Source organism: Carassius gibelio, chromosome A15, assembly GCF_023724105.1.
Source record: "Carassius gibelio isolate Cgi1373 ecotype wild population from Czech Republic chromosome A15, carGib1.2-hapl.c, whole genome shotgun sequence".
In the NCBI taxonomy this organism is placed as follows: Eukaryota; Metazoa; Chordata; class Actinopteri; order Cypriniformes; family Cyprinidae; genus Carassius; species Carassius gibelio.
The window spans coordinates 17702912-17725506 of NC_068385.1; the positions used below are offsets into that span (position 1 = coordinate 17702912).

Consider the following 22595-nt stretch of genomic DNA (forward strand, 5'->3'; position numbering starts at 1 on the left):
TTTGTGAAGAATGAGCTCCGTGTAATCCCTGCAGACCTGTCAGTTAACCACAACATCACTGCTCAACTAGTGTCTTCAACACTAACATCGACCGGGGAGGATCCTGAGTGTTGTGTTTGACAACCAACTGAGATTTCTACCCACAATTCAATGACAGCCCAGTCATGAAGATTTGTGCTTTACAACATCAGGAATATCAGACCCTTCCTGTTAGTATATGTGGCACAGCTCCTCGTCCAAGCTCTTGTCATTTTAAGACTGGACTACTGCAATATTCTACTGGGAGGCCTTCCAGTCCGTCTAACTAAACCTCTAGATGATCCAGAATGTGGCGGCATGTCTGGTCTTTAATCAGTGAAGCCATGTAAATCTTGTTACCAGAATCTTTTATCAGTCTTTGCTGAATCTTCAACACAAGTCTCCCAGTGTATAAGAGAGTTTCTCTGGTCTGCTCAGTCGGATCGGCTGGGTTCATTATTCCTGCATGCCTTCTGCAGGAGTATTAGAGCAACACAGCATGAAGGAAAATCCACTTCACCAATTTGCAGTTACAGGCCAAAGGCTCTGTATGTAAAAAAGTTTTAGTACACACACACACACACACACACAAACACACAGCCACATATTTGTTTTTCCATCACAGTGGGTGTATCTTTGACTTCTGTGGTTTATACTATTGCACTAATTATATTTTCTGTAACCCTCACACACACCTGTTTTAGGGGTCAAAGCACCGAAGGTATTTTTACTGTTTTGCCAATTATTCTTTCTTTTTTTTCTGCCCTAAATGTGTCTGGCCATCAGAGACTGTAAGTTAAAGACATCCCAAAGTTGGTGAGATTTGCATTTTAGGTCATAAATACAGTATGGAACCATAAAGGCTGGAGTCAAAATTCTCTTGTCTGAAAACTACCATTTCCTCCTGGACTGTTGGTTTATTTTGCTGGAACTGTATACAAGGAGAACTACAGCTAAAAACGCTTTTCACTCTGCAGCCATTTAACAGTATAAACAAAACAAGAGAAATATTATAAAATATTAGAAGAAAGTGTCTAAACCATTGATTTTTCATAGCAGATTAACTTTCAGAGGGAAACAGGGTCTCATTTGTCTCCCTTGAGCTTCACCGTGTTTTCCCTGAGGTCCTAAAGCCTACAGTGTAGACTGCAGTAACACAGTTTTCTATAAACTTATGAGGCAGTTTGTGTAGGCCACCAGCATCTAAGCAGACAAATGTTCCTATATGCTGCTGCCATAACACTATAATCCGAATATATGGGTCAACTAGCTGAACACACACACACTGCTGCATTAATAATTTTAATGACAGCGTGAGAACACATGCAGATTTAGAAATAATTTTAGAAACGCTGTATTCTTACGTTCACACATTCATAGTTTTTTTTTTTAATTTCTTTAATCTTGGGATGGAATGTGATCTGGGCATGTTTTGTTGAGATACACACATCAGCACCTCTAAAGCAGTCTGTTAGCAGATGCTCAGAAGAGACGATCCGATGCTTTCAGAGCGCTGCTGAGGTCAGTCAACATGATTAATGATGATGAGGTCACAGGCGTGAAACTAATCATACACAGCAAGATTTGAGCTTAATAACTGAGACTATGCAATGCATGAATAACTGTGTTAAATAATAAGATGCGAGTCGATTTGTGCTTTCAGTTGCATAATTCCACATTCAACTGATTGTTAACTACTTTACACTGACAGTGTTAGTTGAATCATTTATATCCGTTAACCTTTAGTGCTCGAGACTTTACTTACTGTAGACAGCACATGAATTATTTTACTTACTGTAGATTGACATGAATTAACACAATATTGTTCTGTCATTGACTTTGATGAGAACCATTTAGACACAACATTCAACATACATCTTTTACCATAAATGACAGCACACACACACATACACACACAAAAACTGTTTAAAACTATTTTCTAAATGATATGTCATTTTGTGTGTGTGTGTGTGTGTGTTTGTGGTCAAGCAGACTGATGGAGCTGTAGTACACGCCTGCCAAAAGGCATGACTCTTTTTCTATATGCCATTTCCTGTTTGTATAGCAATGGCAGTGGTTAATGATTTGTTACTCTGGTGTTTGTAGGTTGCTGGGAGAACAAGTTATTTTGGGTTTCTTTTAAATATTGTTCTGTTGATGTATGTGAGATTGTAGGAGATGTGAGGAGATTGGGTTAAGATAGGACCAGTGGTAGGGTGGCTAGAGAGGATACATTTAGAGAATTCATCTTCTGTAAGAGGAGACAAGGAGGAGAGAAGATGGTCAGCTGTGTGAGTCTGACAGATCTTGGGTGAGTGGAGTCGGGAAATGACTGTTGATGGATGTGGTTTTCTTTGTGAAGTAATTAGCTAAATCAGCAGTAGTTAAACAGGTGGTCGAGGGGGATAAAGGAGAGTACTGAATGTTTTAGCTTGTGTCTGATGAGCTGTTAATCTTGTTATAGAAGAAGGTAGTTTTGGCACCATGAACTTTGGTGGAAAATTAAGATAGCAGTCACTGATACCTGCTGAGAGCAGTTGAATGTTTTGATTTTGTCTCATATTCTCTTCATTGCCCTGAGTTTAGTCTGATGCTTACGGATGACTTTGGTTAACCAGGGGCTGTAGGGAGTAGCTTGTTCAGGTCTGAAGAAAACTGGACAGATACTGTCTAGGCAGCTACCCAGCTAACAACAAGAACATTCTCCAAAAATTCAGTGTTGTTTCTAGGAACATAACAAAATGTCCATTTTTCTTGATGTTAGAGGAACGTTTTTAAAGGTATGATGTTCCTCAAATGTTCTGTCAGGTTAATTTCAACATTTAAAATTCAACATTCTAGGAACATTTATTTGTAACATTTCAAGAACATAAAAATGTCTGGTTTCCTTAATGTTAGTAGAATGTTGTTTAAAAGTTAGTATGATGTTCCTGAAATGTTCAACCATTCAAACACTTGGGAACTAGCCCTGAAAGAAAGAGAAATAAAAAACTTTCTTCAGTCACAGCCTTAGATGAACTGAAGATATAAGACTTTAAATCTCTCAAGATCTGATTAAACAACTCCACATTACCAGCTTCACTTACAGTATTACTAACCAGATTGACTTTATTTTTGTCACATGTTTAGAAAAGTTCTTATTGAGAATCAACAGAGGTTTAGATTTTGACGTCTTCTTGAAAATTTTTCATTTGATGTCACCATCATGGAGATCAGTGTTTGATTTAGTTGGGTTCTTGACCCTCAACTTTTTTTGAGTTGCTATTTTTTTGGCAACAATTGCAGATGTTTTCAGAAAATATTTATTTGTTGATAAAGTGGTTTAACATGTCTGTTTTAGTGACAGACAAATGACTGCATTAAAGTGGTTTAATTAATGTGAAATGTGAATTCCAATGTGAAAATAAATAATTTTAACACTTTAAGACAGAATGTTTGAGGAACATTATAACTTTTAAAAACGTTTCTCTAAGATCAAGAAAACTGAAAATGTTTATGTTCCTAGAACCAACACTGAAAATTTGGAGAACGTTCTCGTAACAAAATTCTGTTAGCTGCGTAGTTAGGATAGAAAATAGCATATTTGTGGAACAATTCACATCTAATGAGGAGAAGTGTGTCGGGGTGGGAAGTGAGGATGATACCACAGAGGAAAGTCAAGAAGCAGAAAAAAGACCTTAGGTTTCGTCTAAACAACACTGGCAGAGGGGGTGGTGGTACAGAAGAAGGTAGATGTAGATTAAGAGTAATAATGAAATGATCCGAGAATTGCAATGGTTCTACCAAGATATTATCTGTGATATAATTGTGTGAAAAGATGAGGTCAAGCTGGTTACCTAAGATGCAGCAACACTGTTTATATCTTTGCATCTGGATGATCTGCTGCTTTGGGTGTCTTTATGTGGTCATGTCTTGATTACAGCATTTTTTTTTTCTTGTTTTCTTTTTGGTTGGCCCATGACTAGAATCATACATGGTTTCCTCCCTGTTGTTTGTTTCATTCTGTGCATCTGCTCAGTGGTTTCAACCTGCTGGACAGACTATAACTCTTCCTTCTCACCTAATTATGTTGTAATGTATCCAGATTTAGCCAGAGGAGAACTGGCCCCGAAACAATTCTTCCCCCAATTATGTCACCTAATGGAGATTGGGTTCCTTGCCACAGTCACACTTTGACTTGCTTAGTTGGGATTTCAGCATTGAAAATATTGGATGAGCAAAAAACTAGAATTGAATTGAGTTGAATAATGACATTATTTTCTTCCATAGAGCTGCTTTATAGCCAAATCAAATTTGTTTATAATTGACAGATTTTGCAACACTGACACTGTTATTAAACTGAATTATATCATTATTGAACTGCTTGGAGCTGAATATCGACACAACTGCTTATCACAGAATTTAACTTAATTTAGAATTGAGGTTGAACTCAAAGACATTGGCAATGTATGATAAAAAAAGAATTGTGGTTTGAAAGACCCTGTATGTTTTGCCAATCCTGACTGTAACAACTATGGAATCTCCTCTCCGGACCGCCACCAGAGAGCTACATCCCTAGAGTTTTAACTCCTTCACTCTTGGGAACTGTATTTCTCATAATCCTCTATCTGGGCTCATTTTCCCCTCACATTTGATTCCTATTAGTCTTGAACAATTTAACCTCACTATCTCATGATCTTTTAGACCTTATCTTACTTCGAGTTCATGATGTTGGTTTAAAGTCTGCTATTCCAAAAACTCCTCTTTTGTATATTTCCAGACCCCACACATTATCATCTTATCCATTACCATCCACTTTTACTCTGGCACTCATATTGTCCATTAAATTAATCTTTCCTGCTGCTTTCTGTTTTTTTTTTTTTTTTCAAAAACACTTAGTTACAGCTGCTAAGTCTTTTTCAGTCTCAGTATTAAAAATCTTCTTCGCGGAGACACCCTGATGTTCCCTATCCTTTTTATCTTTATCCTTTTTAAACTTATTATGGATTATGAAAGATTCATATTTCGGTTTTGGGAGTCCCCAACAATGGGTTGACATGCATGGTCAAAAAACACTTTCATTTTCTTAAAATATGCATTTATGTTTACCTTATTTGCTCAAACAACTCCCAAAAGTTGCTCAGCGATTAATCTTTCCAAACCCCTCCTTTGCATGATGCAGATCTGTCCTTTAACCTATTGAGTCCCTCCCATTCTTTCTTTTGCTAATTACAGTCCTCCCTTTTTTTTAAATGCCTGGCAGGAATGAAGTATGGGTGTATAGAATGCCCCTCAATATTCTTCTGAATAAGATTAATTTGTATTTTTTGCTACGGGAATAGAGATGTAGGGGAGACAAAGAACTCTATCCAGATGAGAATGATTAAGCATAAGACATGTAGTGGTTCAGGTGTACGGACAGTAAAATGAGTGTGTTGGGGTTTGAGTATGACCAAAATTGATGCAAGGGTGACAGGGTCAAAATGGAAAGGAATGTATTAGGAGGCTGGAAACATTAAGATCAATGGATTTGAAGAAGGTGTGGTGGAAATTCCAGGGTCAAGTTTAGGGCAGAGCCCCTCTCAGTGGACAAAGTTTTGCTACATTTTGATTGGAATGCAGTTTCTGCCTTTCACCCTTCTAGACATTCATTCCCAAGGTTTTAGCCTTTGACCGCCATCAAAATTTCATAAAACCCCCTTTTCCATCATGTTTGGTCTCTATTTGAGTAGAATAAAGCCAAAGCTATTCTGATTATGGTTTGGGAAGTGAGAAATGTATTGGCAAAATTTTAAAGAGGCAATAACTGATATAACAGCAATACCCAGTTCTGAGTTTCAGTCCTGTAAGAGAGAGAAGTACAGACATTTGATCAAGCAAGAAAACCTTCACTTTAACCTACTTTCATCTGCGTTTTCCAGACTTAGAACTTACTGCACCTACTTTAGGGCCTTGTCTGCTTGTTCCAGATTTTAGGACCCAGCATCCTACAGCTCTTTGTGTTCAAGTCTGTTGAAACAGATTCCTGCTCCTTTCCCCAGTGAAAGTCGTCACTGCTACTATGGAATCCTCTCCTGCAAACACTTTCTGACCAGTGGACTGCCCTGGATTTCACCTTTGATCTGCTCTCTGCCTTTATGGAGACAACTGCTCTTGCTCTGCTTCTGCTCGCTCATTTGGACTGTTCGTATCCTGATTGACCTCTTGGTTACAAACTCTGCCTGGCCTTGGATTCTCGTGTTTCGTTTTCCCCATTGGGGTTGATGTTTTGGGACTTTTTTTAACAATCAAAAAAAACTTGTCTCTATGCATTTCTCTGATCTTGGGTTCTCTTTTCAAAACTTAACATCAAGAACCTCCTGGTCATAAATTTGAGCAGAGCCAGGAAGTTCTAGAATGTAAAGATCATCCACAAGCCATACTCTACACAAGAATGCATGTAATCTTATTCTAGTTCTCAGTCTTCGGTAATTGGTTCTAGTTCGATAAGGGTTACAAAAGGATTATTCCCCTATAAGGAGTATAAACACAGTATAAGAATATAGACCAGGTCTTTTCAACTGGCAGCCTGCTGGCCCAATCCAGCATGCCAATCATCTTCATCTGGCCCAAGGGTAGAGTATGCACAGGTGGTACATACACCTTGAAATGTTTTTGTACTAAATAGTTTGTCCACAAGGTGGCAATACTAGCCCAGGCAATTGTTTCGCACAGCCAAAAAAGAAAAGGAATAGACGCATCAACATCATTTTACAATTTTTTCAACAACATCAATAGACGGCAGTGTTGACAAGTGCTTGTGTGAGGGGGTTGTAAGATATTAACAACTCTAGTTTAAGTTTGAAAGGCTGCATGTTCGGCTGTTTGCATACGCTGAATCACTTCAGACCAGTAGCTCTTTAACCGACAAAAACGCACTCAATTATGCCAAAAATATTAAATTCACTTTATAGTTAATGTGAAGATTGTTCTATGTTCACTTAAATTAAAAGTTATATATTTCAAAACCTACTAAATGTAAAAAAATAAATGTCTTTCAGTTTACTGTAATGCTGAATGACTATAATGAATGGCCAAAATTGAGGTGAAAATACATTTAATAGATACATCAGTATCAGTATTGATATAAAAAATACTGGCCTTTGTTAATAATAGGCTATTGTTTGACTAAAAAGATTTTATATGCCAAAATTTATAGTCACCCGGATCCAGTATGTATCCAGACCAGATGGTGGATCAGCACCTAGAAAGGACCTCTACATCCCTGAAAGACAGCGGAGACCAGGACAACGAGACGCCCCAGATACAGATCCCCTGTAAAGACCTTGTCTCAGAGGACCACCAGGACAGGACCACAGGAAACAGATGATTCTTCTGCACAATCTGACTTTGCTGCAGCCTGGAATTTGTGGTTCCTTGCTGCTGTCACCTCTGGCTTGCCTAGTTGGGGACACTTAATACCCAGCGATATCGTTAATCGATAGACAACATAAAGTGGAACTTCATAATTTTCCAAAACCGCTAAGCAAATATATACAGTTTCAACACACCACATAGAAGCGTCGTTGCTGATGCTGCTCTTGTTAAATTTCAGCCTCTGGATCTGATTCTGGATCATAAATATACGCTGAATCTGACTGTAAGCCATGGTTTGTTTTGGATGGTTTTGTCCTCACGGTAAAGTCACAGCTTTCAAACGCTCTCAACGCAAAAGCCTACTCGCGCTCGTGATTCTGTAGCTCCGCCCACACGTCACACCTCCAGGCGCTCGTATTTTTCCGGGAAAAATCAGTACAAACTATCTTTCTCTTATAAATATAATAAAACTAAAGACTTTTTGGAGTTATGAAGGATGCAGTACTACTCTATAGGTACTCAAGATTAACAGGATATTGAGTGAAAACGAGCATTTCACCCTCCCTTTAAGTCATTTGTGGATTAATGCGTATTGGAGACGCGAACCTTTTAAAACGATTCAGTTCGATTTGGTGAACTGGTTCAAAAAGATCCTGTTACATCGAATGATTTATTCCTGAACTGGATATCACAAACTGCTTTGTTTTGAACTCTGTCTCACAACAGACACGGAAGAGAACACAATGCTGAATAAAGTCATAGTTTTTGCTATTTTTGGACCAAAATGTATTTTCGATGCTTCAAAATATTCTAACTGACCCTCTGATGTCACATGGACTACTTTGAAGATGTTTTTCTTACCTTTCTGGACATGGACAGTAGACCGTACACACAGCTTCAATGGAGGGACTGAGAGCTCTCGGACTAAATCTAAAATATCTTAAACTGTGTTCTGAAGATAAACGGAGGTCTCACTGGTTTTGAACGACATGAGAGTGAGTTATTGATGACATATCGTATTTTCCGGACTATAAGTCGCACTTTTTTTCATAGTTTGGCTGGTCCTGCGACTTATAGTCAGGTGCGACTTATCAAAATTCATTTGACATGAACCGAGAGAAATGAACCAAGAGAATCATTATCGGGGCTGTAGATGGTAATGTTTTATCTTGGTTCTTGGTTCTAAATAAATGCGACTTATAGGCCAGTGCAACTTATATATGTTTTTTTTTTTTCTCGTCATGCCGTATTTTTGGACTGATGCGACTTATACTCAGGTGCGACTTATAGTCCGAAAAATAATTTTCATTTTTGGGTGAACTAACCCTTTAAGGACCCATCAACCTGCTCCATCTAGAGTTTAATGACAAAACATGGTATTTATGATAATTACATCTCAATAACATTAAATGATTTTGATAGCTGTGAGGCGAACCTCTACGCAATTTAGGATCTCATACTGAAATTGAAGTGGTGTAGTTGTTTAACAGCATCCCCTAACTATTAGCTTTAGCTTTTTTATGTTGAATGTCACAACAAATGACACTACTAACTGGCACATATCATACAGATAAATGTACGGTGAGTGATCACATCTGTCTCTGTGTAAACATCCCAATCCTTGTGGCCAATCGTGAACACTCTCTGTTGTTAGTTTATGTCTGTAGTAAGGTGATGTTTTGGAAGGAGGACATGTGGATGGTCTAATTCAGTGTCTGAAACTAATGTCCTGTAACTCCTTCCACCAAATCTGATTCTTTCTTAAAAAGCTGCAAATTATGATTCATAATGTTGTACTGCACAATAAACAAAGGGCTATTACAGTTGTCAAAATAAAATAGCATGCACATTTTACAGCAACAGTGCTGTTTCCATACAAAAACAGTTAATCCTGACCACGTCTGTTTGTGCTCAACAGAGCAAAGTTATACAGATCTGGAACAACATGACAAATTTCACATCAGTTATCCCTATCAAATCATCTATCCCTCCCACTAAATTCATATCTGGAGTGTTTCAGTCTGCCTCTGCCAGACCACACCCATATACTGAGAAGCTGTTTTCACCCCACACTGAGTTACTTGAGTTGAAACGATGACATTACGTCAAATGAAGGCACTGCGTCGTAAGCGCTTTTCAATAATTAATGATCACAAACTCTGATCAGTCATGCACAGCGTATCTTTCTGTTCTGAGGACATCTGTCTCTCCTCGTCTTCCTCTGTGCTGCAGGATGCGTGATGAATCAGTAATGGTTGTTTTATTCCCAGCGGCTCTGAACAGACAATCACACTCACGGCTTTAATGAATAGAGCCCCAATCATAATCATATCAATCGACCTTTAATATCAGACACGTCCCCAACCACCCACCAGTGACCGGTGATCGTAAGATCAGATCGACACGCATTACGGTGGACCACGGACACATACTGCTGCTGCAAAGACATGCAAGGCCTCATTCTGATGCATTCTACAGTCTCTAAATATTTAATGTGAGTGTCATGAAAGAGAGGAATAGACAGAGGTGCCTTTATCTGTTCCCGTCTGGTGCTTTAACACTGGCAGAACAGAATTCAAAACCACATGAGAAATAGACTGAGTGAGACACATCATCTTCTTGTGACATAAAGATATTAACTAGTCAATGTTTACATCCTTAAACTTGTAGTGGATTCACTATGCTCTTCCGACAGGGAGACATTTACGTGTTTAGCGTGGTTTAACAAGAGGATGTTATAATAAAACTATTTAAGCACTTTTATTTATTTATTTATTTTTTGCAGACTCCCTGCGGTCTGTTCATGGACTTAAGGTAAATGGTGATGATGATGATGAACATAGCATTTGTGAAGATTGGCATTATTAGAGTTACAGCCCCATACTGACCTCTAGTGGAACCATTATAACTTTGCATGAGCCCAATTTAGACTCGGATCTCCAGGGGTGTAAAATACTTGAGTCATTGTACTTGATTAATGTACTAGTAAGTATTATTTTAGGGTTATCTGTACATTACTCAAGTACAAATTAAACTCACTACTTGAACTTGAACTTTTACTTGATTACATTTCTGAAGAAAAAAATTTACTTTTTACTCACAATTTTATTTCAATTTAAAATTACTCATTGCATTTTTTAATGCACATTACATATGATAAACATATGACAAATGTTCATACTATGTTCATACTGCACAGATTCATACTATACATAATTTACTCATTTAATTGATCAAAAGAAGAACTTACTCTGACAATATGAGATTTCAGACGCGGCCCAAGTTTCTGATCCCCCAACAGTCATCACTGACATGTAAATGTGTTTATGGTTACATGCAATATACACCAAATATCCATTTTCTATTTCCAGCCATAACCTGTGTCTATACCGCACTCCTGCATACGGGACAGACTATGTTTTTCTAAAGCTGATTTGCAACCACATATATTGTAAAACAGCCATGAACAAATAAACTGAACACTGGATAAAAGCTGCAGTGAATGAATGTGAGAGTGAGTGTGTGTGATGCTGTACTGTGCACTAATGCCTAAACAACACATCCCTCTACTGGTCACATATGAGATACTCAACCAGGTGTGAGATATCCAGATCAAACAACAGTCACAACCTCTTCAGCACTATAGAGCATCTGCTCCATGTCCTTGGTCTCATATTTACACGATACTCCAAAGTAAGTCAAATAATACCATGGAACATGTCCAGAATGCAAGCATTATCAAAGGCCTTTGATACTCCTCAAAGTACAAACCTGATTACAAAAAGGATGAGACACTGTACAAAGTGTGAATACAAACAGAATGCAATGATGTGGAAGTTTCAAATTTCAATATTTTAATCAGAATACAACATAGATGACATATCAAATGTTTAAATGTAATGTAATGAGAAAATGTATAATTTTAAGGGAAAAATAAGTTGATTTTAAATTTCATGGCATCAACACATCTAAAAAAAAGTTGGGACAAGACCATGTTTACCACTGTGTGGCATCCCCTCTTCTTTTTATAACAGTCTGCAAACGTCTGGGGACTGAGGAGACAAGTTGCTCAAGTTCAGGAACAGGAGTGCTGTCCCATTCTTGTCAAATACAGGCTTCTAGTTGCTCAACTGTCTTTGGTCTTCTTTGTCACATCTTCCTCTTTATGATGCACCAAATGTTTTCTATGGGTGAAAGATCTGGACTGCAGGCTGGTCATTTCAGTACCCAGATCCTTCTTCTACGCAGCCATGATGTTGTAATTGATGCAGTGTGTGGTCTGGCATTGTCATGTTGGATAATGCAAGGTCTTCCCTGAAAGAGACGACGTCTGGATGAGAGCATATGTTGTTCTAGAACTTGGATATACCTTTCAGCATTGATGGTGTCTTTCCAGATGTGTAAACTGCCAATGCCACACACACTCATGCAACCCCATACCATCAGAGATGCAGGCTTCTGAACTGAGCGCTGATAACAACTTGGGTTGTCCTTGTCCTCTTTAGTCCGGATGACATGGCGTCCCAGTTTTCCAAAAAGAACTTCACATGTTGATTCGTCTGACCACAGAACAGTTTTCCATTTTGCCACAGTCCATTTTAAATGAGCCTTGGCCCAGAGAAAAGTCCGGCGCTTCTGGATCATGTTTAGATATTGCTTCTTTTTTGACCTATAGAGTTTTAGCCGGCAACGGTGAATAGCACTGTGGATTGTGTTCACAGACAATGTTTTCTGGAAGTATTCCTGAGCCCATGTTGTGATCTCCATTACAGTATCATTCCTGTATGTGATGCAGTGCTGTCTAAGAGCCGAAGATCACAGGCATTCAGTATGGTTTTCCAGCCTTGACCCTTACACACAGAGATTGTTCCAGATTCTCTGTGTCTTTGGATGATATTATACACTGTAGATGATGATAACTTTTTTTTTTAACTCTTTTAATTATTTCTCTGAGAAACTCCTTTCTGATATTGCTCGACTGTTTTTCGCCGCAGCATTGGGGGAATTGGTGATCCTCTGTCCATCTTGACTTCTGAGAGACACTGTCACTCTCAGAGACTCTTTTTATACCCAATCATGTTCACAATTGACCTAATAAGTTGCAAATTGGTCCTCCAGCTGTTCCTTATATGTACATTTAACTTTTTCAGCCTCTTATTGCTACCAGTCCCAACTTTTTTTGGAATGTGTAGCTCTCATGAAATCCAAAATGAGCCAATATTAGGCATGACATTTCAAAATGCCTCACTTTCAACATTTGATATGTTATCTTTATTCTGTTGTGAATAAAATATAAGCTTATGGGATTTGTAAATTATTCCATCCCTATTTTTACTCACAATTTGTACAGTGTCCCCACTTTTTTGGAATCAGGTTTGTATGTAGAACTCCGGACCAACCTGACCAAACAAACACCACAATCTCCTGCATCTACACCATCAGCCTGCAGAAGAGAAATGAGGGCGGGGCTTACGGGCGTGCTGCCATCTGATAGGGTGGTCATGCTGATGGACGTGCTCATCTTGTCTGAGGACAGAGAGGGAGGGGAGGGGCTTCTCTTCTCCAGGATATCCTGTGTCTGCAGGAAGTCTCGCCAGTCATGCTGGATGCTGACAGTTAACATGAGCAACATTGAATTAGCAAATGCTTTATTTGCTGACACTTCATTTTACAGAGTGTTTGTTACATGTTACAAGTAATTACTATAGCAATAACAGTATCGTATGCATAATTACATTTACATTTAGTCATTTAGAAGATACTTTTATCCAAAGCGATTTACAAGTGAAGACAATAGAAACAATCAAACCAACAAAAGGGCAATAATATATAAGTGCTGTGACAAGTGTCGGTTAGACTAACACAGCACACGTATAGCAAGGATATTGTTGTTGTTGTTGTTTTATAAATAAGAAAAAAAGAAAAGAAATTAGATAAAACAGAAAAATAGTAGAATAGGGAACACAACTGTTAGAGGGTCTTTAAAAATAATAATAATTAACAAAATAAAGGAAGTCATAAGAATAGAAAACGCTTGTATTCAAGGCTCTCTCTCTGTACAAAGAAAACACGTAGTAAGAAAAGAAAAAGAATAGAAAGTGCAAGTGTTAGAGGGTCAAAAACAAACCCTATAATTACTCTCTATTAGAGACACCTCAACATAAAGTGCAACCCTTTCTTAATGTATAATTATAAACTTACTCAGTAATGTTAATTAACCACTTGTACTTACTATAGGGTTGGGATTTATGGAATAAAATCACTTTCAAAAATAATCGTACGTAATTCAAAACATTTGTGTGTAATTTTAATATACCCGTGCGTAATTTAAAACTATTGTACGTAATTCTGTTTTTTGTCAGAGTTGGATTCCAAAATCTACGGCCACGACAGTTTACAGATACGCGATTTTGTGTGTTTTTTAGAGTACAACTCTAAAATGTACGACTGTGACAGTTTACAGACACGGCGCTTTTTTTCACAATAGCTCTGTTACACACACGACATGCGAAATTACGACCACGAAATGAGGTGTGCGAAACGGCTGTCAAAAATACGTCATCAAGGTCACAGGCATTACTATCCGAGGGAAGATGAATCGATTCAACGAAGTGCGCTTGCGCCCCACCAAAGTTTTAAACCACTGACGCCGAAATGGCGGATCAGCAGCCAAGCGCTCACACCTCGTCTCAGGTAAGTTAATTATTATTATTATTATTTTTTAATCTGACATATTTAAGCAGGGGTCATCAAACTTGTTCCAGGCGGTCATGAGGTCGTAGCTAAACTCTGAAGGACACGGGCCCTCCAGGACCGAACTTGACGACCCCTGTGTTTAAGGGTTAACGTTAGTTATAACTAATAACAGAGAGTATCAATATTACAGAGATAGTAATCGTTTGTTAACATGGACAAATGGTGCATAGTCTAATTAAATATGTGCTAATTTGCATAAATACCACAACAGATCTAAACATTGGGTCTAGCCAGGTGAAAATGTCTTGTTAAATTTTGTTGACAAATAACAGTAAAATACTTAATATTAAGATCTGAGTGGAACCCATTTAAGTTAGGCTACCCATGAGCATTAATACAGAGAGGCAGGAAGAAGTACTTTGGTTCCTACTTAGGCTGGATCTTTTATTAATTTTTAAGAGATTATATGTGGGGCTGTTTCTGGGGGACGAGTCTGAGGCAAGAACATGAGACAATAGTAAGGAGAATGCAGAAGACAAAAGGTAGGCAAAATAAAAAGTAAATTTCCAGAAACAGTCCCACGGACCAAACTAATAAAGGCTGGTTTCTAAAGTACTTCTTCCTGCCTCTCTGTATTAATGCTCATGGGTAGCCTAAACTGGTTCCATTCAGACCTTAATATTAAGTATTTTACTGTTATCAACAAGATCGAACAAGACATTTTCACCTGGTTATACCCAATGTTTAGATCTGTTGTGGTATTTATGCAAATTAGCACATAAATACAGAAAGAAATGACTGTGTAAGTTAAATTGATTTTAAACCATTGATTTATCTCTATCAACATAATCACACACAATATTGTAGTAACAAGATGTTGTAATCTTTATCTGCTGGAAAATGACAATCAGTCAAGTTTGTGTTTTAAGCACATCTGACACATCCCTACAACTGAAATGTAAAGCAGAACGTGCTCCACTTGCAGGTTATTGTAGAATATGTAAGCACACTGCCATATGCATCATTTATTTTTGCACTGTTAATCAATTTTACACTTTCACTTAGTGCAGGTTAATGTAAGGAAGATACTGTACTACAGATATTTAAATCCTTTTTGTATGTACTCCACTTCTTCACTGCCTGACCATCATCTTAATGTTTATGCAGTTCAATGTTTTTATTATTTTTTATATCTAAAGCACCTTGTTCAGTAAGTATTTAGATGTTTTTCATATCTGTCACGGTCTAAGCATGATCTGTTTCTGTTGTTCTGATGAAGGAAACTTCTGTTGGGGAGGATTCAATGTCTGTTGAGGCACATGTGAATGTGCTACAAAGTGAAACACATCCAGACACATGGACTGTCAAAGACCACATGACAGGAACATTCTCCTGGAGACGCTGAGAAAGCACGGAAGGAATGTCTGAGGAGGATGTACTCAAAAAATACACATACTTCAGGACACCTACTGGAGTGAGTATATTAAATTAAAAAAAAAAAAACTCATCAACTGTAAAATATCTTGTTTCAAATCTTTTCAGGTAATATTCTTCTGTACCTTTTTAGCCCATCTGTTAAAAATGTAAAGCAATAGTTTTAGAAAACAATGTAAGATTTATCAGTCTAGACAAGAACATGAAATGCATCGTATATTGTGAAGCTTATACATTAGCTTCTGATTGTTTCTGCAGTTCTGCAGTGTATGTAGCTCCACTGTCTGAGCCAAAGAGAATGCAACAGAATCTGATGAATCTGAAAAGTGTTTTCTTTTTTTCTCTTTATTTTTGTTATTGTTGTTATTATGTTATTATTCTTTTTATTTATTTTATGAAAGGGGGACCCGTCTACACCTTTCCTACCATACACCTGATGGATACTGACTGTAAAATGGCAATCACAGGAGGAGGGCTCAGTGTGGTGACAGAGACTTGTTATAGCTCTTATATGTCATTGCTCTTTTTGTTTTTTGATTGCTTCAACTCTGTCCTCATTTGTAAGTCGATTTGAACAAAAGCATCTACTAAATGAATAAATGTAAATATTAGTATAACCTGTGGTATAGATGAGTGCCAGTCAACTTTTTTCTGATTCCATTCTGTTAGAAACCATGCACAGGAAGCATATGTAGTACTTTTGTTACTCAGTGAATAGTCAGTAGTACAGTTGTATTATAATATAATGGAGAAGGGTCTGGCTGCAGACTCACTCTCAGACACTTGCGCTTCTATTTTTTATTGGATATTTTATTCTACTTATTGGTTACTTCTTGTTTGAATCTCTCAACATTTGTTTTTCTCTTAGATCTATCTATCTATCTATCTATCTATCTATCTATCTATCTTTTTACTTGAATTGGTGACTGAAACTGAAAGCTAAATAAATGGTTTAGTGGATAAAGCTGTGTCTGTTTGCTTAATTGGTTAATGTCACTTAAAACAAGGTTACTAAACTCTTCTGACTAATTTTTAAATTTATTAGTGTTTTTTTTTTTTTTTTACTAATTTTTCTCTATCAGGCAAAACCTAGTTTTCTAGTGTAACACTTTACAATAAAGTTTAATTTGTTGACTGATGTATTAACTAACATTAACTATGAATAAAGCATTTGATACGGTATTTATTAAACTTTGTTAGTTTATAAAAATACAGCTGTACGTTGTTTGTTCTTCTTAGTTCACTAATGTTAACAAATACAGCTGACTTTAAATGACTTTAACTTAAGAACATCAAGTGCGACTAACCATCAAAAATAATTGTAATCTGTTTTTGATTATTGATAAACTAAGACCTAAAAGTGCGGTGGTGATTACGTCAGTAAGCCGTTTTGAAGGTACTTTCGAAAGTAATTTAAAATAATATTATTTACATCATTAACGCTGTTTTTACATTGGATAAATTTAAATTGGTTTTATAGGATTATGTGTTTAATTTATCGCTTTCTATGAATCAATAGCGAGAGTATGACTCTTCGTTGAATCGATTCATCTTCCCTCGGATAGTAATGCCTGTGACCTTGATGACGTATTTTTGACAGCCGTTTCGCACACCGCATTTCGTGGTCGTAATTTCGCATGTCGTGTGTGTAACAGAGCTATTGTGAAAAAAAGCGCCGTGTCTGTAAACTGTCACAGTCGTACATTTTAGAGTTGTACTCTAAAAAACACACAAAATCGCGTATCTGTAAATTGTCGTGGCCGTAGATTTTGGAATCCAACTCTGACAAAAAACTGAATTACGTACAATAGTTTTAAATTACGCACGAGTATATTAAAATTACACACAAATATTTTTAATTACGTACGATTATTTTTGAAAGTGATTTTATTCCATAGGGATTGGGGTTAAATGCATGTAATGCATGCATGATTTACTCTTATTACTATAACAAGTACACAAGTGTAACAAGGATGCTGTAAAATGAAGTGTAATTGTGAGTTATTTGAGTACATAATCAAATACCTATAATCAAATATATTAGTAAAATACAGAAATGACCGATAATGCAATTGTTATAATTACTTACTCATAATAAATGATAACAAAGCAATACAGTACTGTAAGGAAATACCAATAATTGCTGATACAGCAATAGCAGTAATAGAGCAGTGACACTGTAATTTTCATAATCACCCGTGGCAATGGAATACCAGTATTTACAGATAATCATCTGTGGTGATGTGATATCTAGAGTGTAAATAAATGGTGATCGTGATGACATACTCACATCAGTACGGTGGTCTCCAGCGGGTGTGTGTTCACTGTGATGTTATTCTCCACGTCTGTCTCCATCTGATGGCTGAAACAAACACATTCACACAACACAAGCACATTCTACCAGTCATATAGACTTTAAGATGGTAACAACTTCTTTCATATTTGAAATTGATGTTGTATACCTCACAGTCAAATGAACAGATGGTGGGAAACCATATTTTTCACTCTCACATGAATACAGCAAAGAAGACAAACAATACACAGTAACTTGCCAAAAGTGGTCCTGTCTGAAATACAGTTAAGGCTTAAGACACTTAAGGTTTTGCGCTCCAGGGTCACATGTCTGTAACATTTGTGACATTTGAGTGTGTAGCCCCTCCTGCACACCAGAGGGAGCTCTCACATCAGTGCTGAGATGAAGATGATACTCATTCATGATAGAGGCTCCATTTTCTTGCCAGCTTCTTCTAGTGTTACATTTTTATTTAGATCGGTCTGGATTGTGTTTGTGAATTTGAATTATTTTACTTGATTTGACTTTGTACTTTGCTTTTTTTAAATTCAATAAATATCCATCAAATGGATTTCAACCCTGGAGTTAGTCAGATTTGGTCCATCACACACAGTACTCACGTTTGCAGTTCGTATCCCTCGTCGTTCAAACACTTTATCCTCTGGGATGTCTGGAGCTCCTCCTGAGAAACACAGGCAAGAGAACAAGGGAATAAACAATCAAATCATTTCCGCATCCAGGGTCAGGATTTAATGGCTACAGTTAAGTTAGTTCTGTTTTCGGCTGTCACTATCAAAGTGAATAAAATGAGTTGATTGTGACACTGCAGATCTGCTCATGCTGCATGATGATTTCTTTCTACACTGATTTTTTTTCTACTACACAGTTTGTAGTCTTGAGTTTTATCAACAACCACACACACTTCTATGGACATCATTTCTGACCCTACCTATGTTGCTCAGGAACAACTCAAGAACATCCAAAACTACACCCTTTTTTCTAAAACACAGTACTTCCCATTTTAAGAGACAGAACTCACAGAAGGATGTCGACATAAACAATACCAGACAATCAGGGGAAACTGAGGTCTTTAATAGACAGAGGAGTGTATTCAAAGTACAGCAGAACAGGTGTGGGAACTAATTAACAACCAAGGAAACTAACTAGAGGAGGGCAGGAAAACCAAACCAAAACAGACTCCAGTGACAGCTCAGATGAACTGCATTCTGCATTGTTTTCTCACCTGAAGTAACGAAGGATTGAAGGGATCAGTTAAGAGCACAAACATGCAAACACTGAACACTATTTGTGTGACACACAAAACTCTCCAGCTTGCCACAATCTGTCATACTTTACTGAGCCTGGAGCATTGTTCAGACCTGATCGCCTCAGTGTGCTCTAGACTTCATCTCATGTTCACGACGTGCTATCTGGTAAATTACTGCTGTATACAAATATCTGTTTTACATTCAAATCTGTTTACTGCCTGACAGTAATAGCACACCATTAATTGAGCTGAGTTCTGTGAATAAAGCTCAATCTATAATGAGCCTAATATATATAATATACATTTTGAGGAACTGAGGTTGATTCATGGTCTGGTCAGAGTGAGATTCACATGCCATAGTGAGTGTGAAGTGTGTGATAAGTGTTTGCAGACGTATGGTCAGACTGGAGCTCCTCACTCTCACATACAGCCAGGAAACAGGAAATAAAACACAATGCTTTGCATAATTTAGTGTGCAAGTGGACAGAAAATCTATATTAATTTTGGGTTTTGCAAGTCAAGCAGATTGCACTGATTAGAGAGGAAACTACACAAACAATTTGTGTGTGTGTGTGTGTGTGTGGGTGGGTGTGTAGAGCTCACTGTAGGTGTGCTGGTGACCCTTTATAAAGCAGCACAGACTCTGAAGGTGAGAGAGATGGAGGAAGACAGGTGTGTGTGTTTGAGAGAGAAAGAGATCCTCTGGCAGTATGATATTAAACTGGACACCAGCCAGCGACACATACAGAGATAGAGAGAGAGAGAGTCAAAAAGATGAAGAACACCAGCACTACAAACTAGATTTTACCTTCGGATTTACATGCAGATTTGATGTTCGGAAGAGAATACAAGTGCAATACAAATAAAGCATTAAAATGATTTACACATTTAACACAGCTTCCCCATCTAGACCTGTCCTTCATCTTATATTGTCTGTGTTTACATGTGCACCAATGATGTGATTATTTCCAATCTAATCGCAGTAAGTTATTTACATGACACGAGCAAACCTCTTCACTCCAGTTCACATGGAATTTTCATTATTGGGATATTTCGTTTTTCTTTCTTTTTTTTTCTTTTTTTACATCATTATTCACTAACACCGCAACACAGATGATGAACTCACATATTTAGACATGTTCACCATCCACTTACATCAAATGCAAAACATTACTACAGACGTATTGGAAAGTTAACACCGCAACATCACAATCTCATGAAGTCAATGAATCTCTAACTAACATTGTGTCTAAACTTTGTTCAGCACTGAACAAACTGAGCATACACCACATATTTTATTATGATTATGATTGCTACGACTATTTACTTAATTGCAATATTTTGATAAAAGTATTGCATTTACATGAGGTGAAGTTTAATCAAAATTTTAATCCAATTTTAATCTCATTGATTGTAAATGCAATAATTGATGCAGTGTCTGATGAACATGATGCAGGACAACTGACTACGTGATGGAGTCTATTAGAATGCAGTTATATGAGCCTGAAATTCAAGATATGAGGGCAAAAAATATGACATTTTATATTTACTGTATATCACACGATATCACAGCAACAAGAGTGCTGTTTTCCCCCAATATCTGCACCACTGCAAATGTGAGGTTTATTTTAACACTGGACAATATTTTGTTACATTTTAGAAACAATACTGTACATATTCTCTGTTTTTGCTCTGTTTTTCAAACAAAAACAGTTCAGTCAGAACTGTCTCCAACGTGAAAAATTATTTAATATTTCAATATAGTTTTCTTTAACCTATTAATGCATATTTATACCCCATTAATCTTATATTATTACTTATATAATTGTAGCTCATGCAGTCTCTGAACAGTTTGTGTAAATACGCCTAAATGGCACTTCAGATGCAGCTTCTGAAAACATGTCATGCCACATTGTAGCCTTAAAATATGTGCTAAAAATTCAATGTTGCAACAAAGTATTTATAATATTTAATTTTGTTATGTTTATTCACTGCATTTGTCATTTAACACAACAATGATTTTATATTATCTTTTGGGGGTTGTTTCTCAGCCCATATCGATTTGTGAATAATTTGTTATTAATTAGATTAATTAATCTGCACATAATGTAATACATTAGATAAAAAAGAATGTACAGTAAAATCATGTTTACCATCTGAGTGATCTAGAATTTGATGAAATCTTGTTTTCTTCACAGTATTTAATAGAAAACTTCTGTAAGAAACAGAATAAAATCAGATTATTAATGGTAAGCTTTGTGTTTATTCATGTTTTTCCTGCAGCTCTCAGCATATAAACACGAGCAGCTGGCTTAAATCATTTAATAAATGCTGTTAACAACAGCCAAGAGCAGCGCTAAACAAACATCAGTCAACACATGAGGACGAACACCCAATCATCTCTAACCAGCCAACATTCCCTACTGACAGAGACTCACGTTATACTTTATCTGCTCTTCTGATTGTTAGGCCTCTGATCAGAACAGATTTAAAGTGACTTCACTTTACAGCAAATACTGAGCTAATGAATATTCACTAATCTGCAGTTACACTGCTATTGATTAATATTCACTAGACAAGCGTCGCAGCTAACAGAATTTTGTTATAAGAACATTCAAACATTCCAAATATTCAGTGTTGGTTCTGGGACCATAACAAATGTGCAGTTTTCTTGATGTTAGAGGAAAGTTTTTAAAAGTTATGATGTTCCTCAAACATTCTTTCAATTTAATTTTGATTTGAAATTCAATATTCCATGAACATTGATTTGTAACATTCCAAGTACATAATAATAATCCAATTTCCTTAATGTTAGTAGAATGTTATTTAAAGGTTAGTATGATGTTCCTGAAACATTCTTTCAATAATGTACAAGCACTGAAAGAAAGAGAAATAAGAACACAAACTACAACCTTCTTCAGCCACAGCTTTAGATGAACCAAAGATAAAAGACATCAAATCTCTTAAGATCTTATTAAACAACTCCACAAACAGCATCTTCAGCTTCACTTACATTATAACTAACCAGATTGACATTATTTCTGTCACACTTCTACAGAAGATCTTAGTGAGAATTAACAGAGGTTTATACAGTATGTTGACGACTTTCTGAAAATATTTTGTTTGAGGTTACCATCATGGAGATCAATGTTTGATTTAGTTGGTCTCTTGACCCATGACTTTTGTAGATTTGCTTCTTTTGCAGCAGTTGCAGGTGTTTTCAGATGTGTCTGTTCTAGTGACAGACAAATGATTGCATTAAAGGGGTTTAAGTAACTCAACCAATGTGAAAATAAATAACTTGTAACACTATTGTTGCACTTCGGATGTTGAATGTATATAAATATAATAAATACAGTAATTGTTAACTTTTAGTTTAAAACACGTTTTGTGTCATAAATACACTTACAGATATTAGCATTAGACATATGAAACACAACAATGGTGACATACTTCATGACAGCATGTAAAATACATTCATGGCTCCCTGCTTGCATTGTTGAGGTTTGTATAATGAGCGCTGATGTCTAATTGTGATGTATTAAACTTTTA

General features: G+C 36.8%; 1 protein-coding gene and 1 long non-coding RNA gene across 2 annotated transcripts in view; one reads left to right on the plus strand and one right to left on the minus strand.

Moving 5' to 3' along the window:
- The window catches only part of LOC128028658 (schwannomin-interacting protein 1), a 189599-nt gene that overhangs the window by 131119 nt on the left and 35885 nt on the right, over positions 1-22595 (minus strand). The window contains exons 3-5 of the mRNA XM_052615929.1: positions 18397-18458; positions 17774-17845; positions 12827-12962 (exon numbers count right to left, since the gene is read on the minus strand). Coding sequence (XP_052471889.1) covers positions 12827-12962; positions 17774-17845; positions 18397-18458 — 270 coding nt within the window. The remainder of the gene's footprint in view (positions 1-12826; positions 12963-17773; positions 17846-18396; positions 18459-22595) is intronic.
- LOC128028680 (uncharacterized) lies at positions 13891-16447 on the plus strand. The gene is made up of 3 exons (XR_008187216.1): positions 13891-14046; positions 15329-15523; positions 15885-16447. It is a non-coding gene; the product is annotated as an uncharacterized LOC128028680 (long non-coding RNA).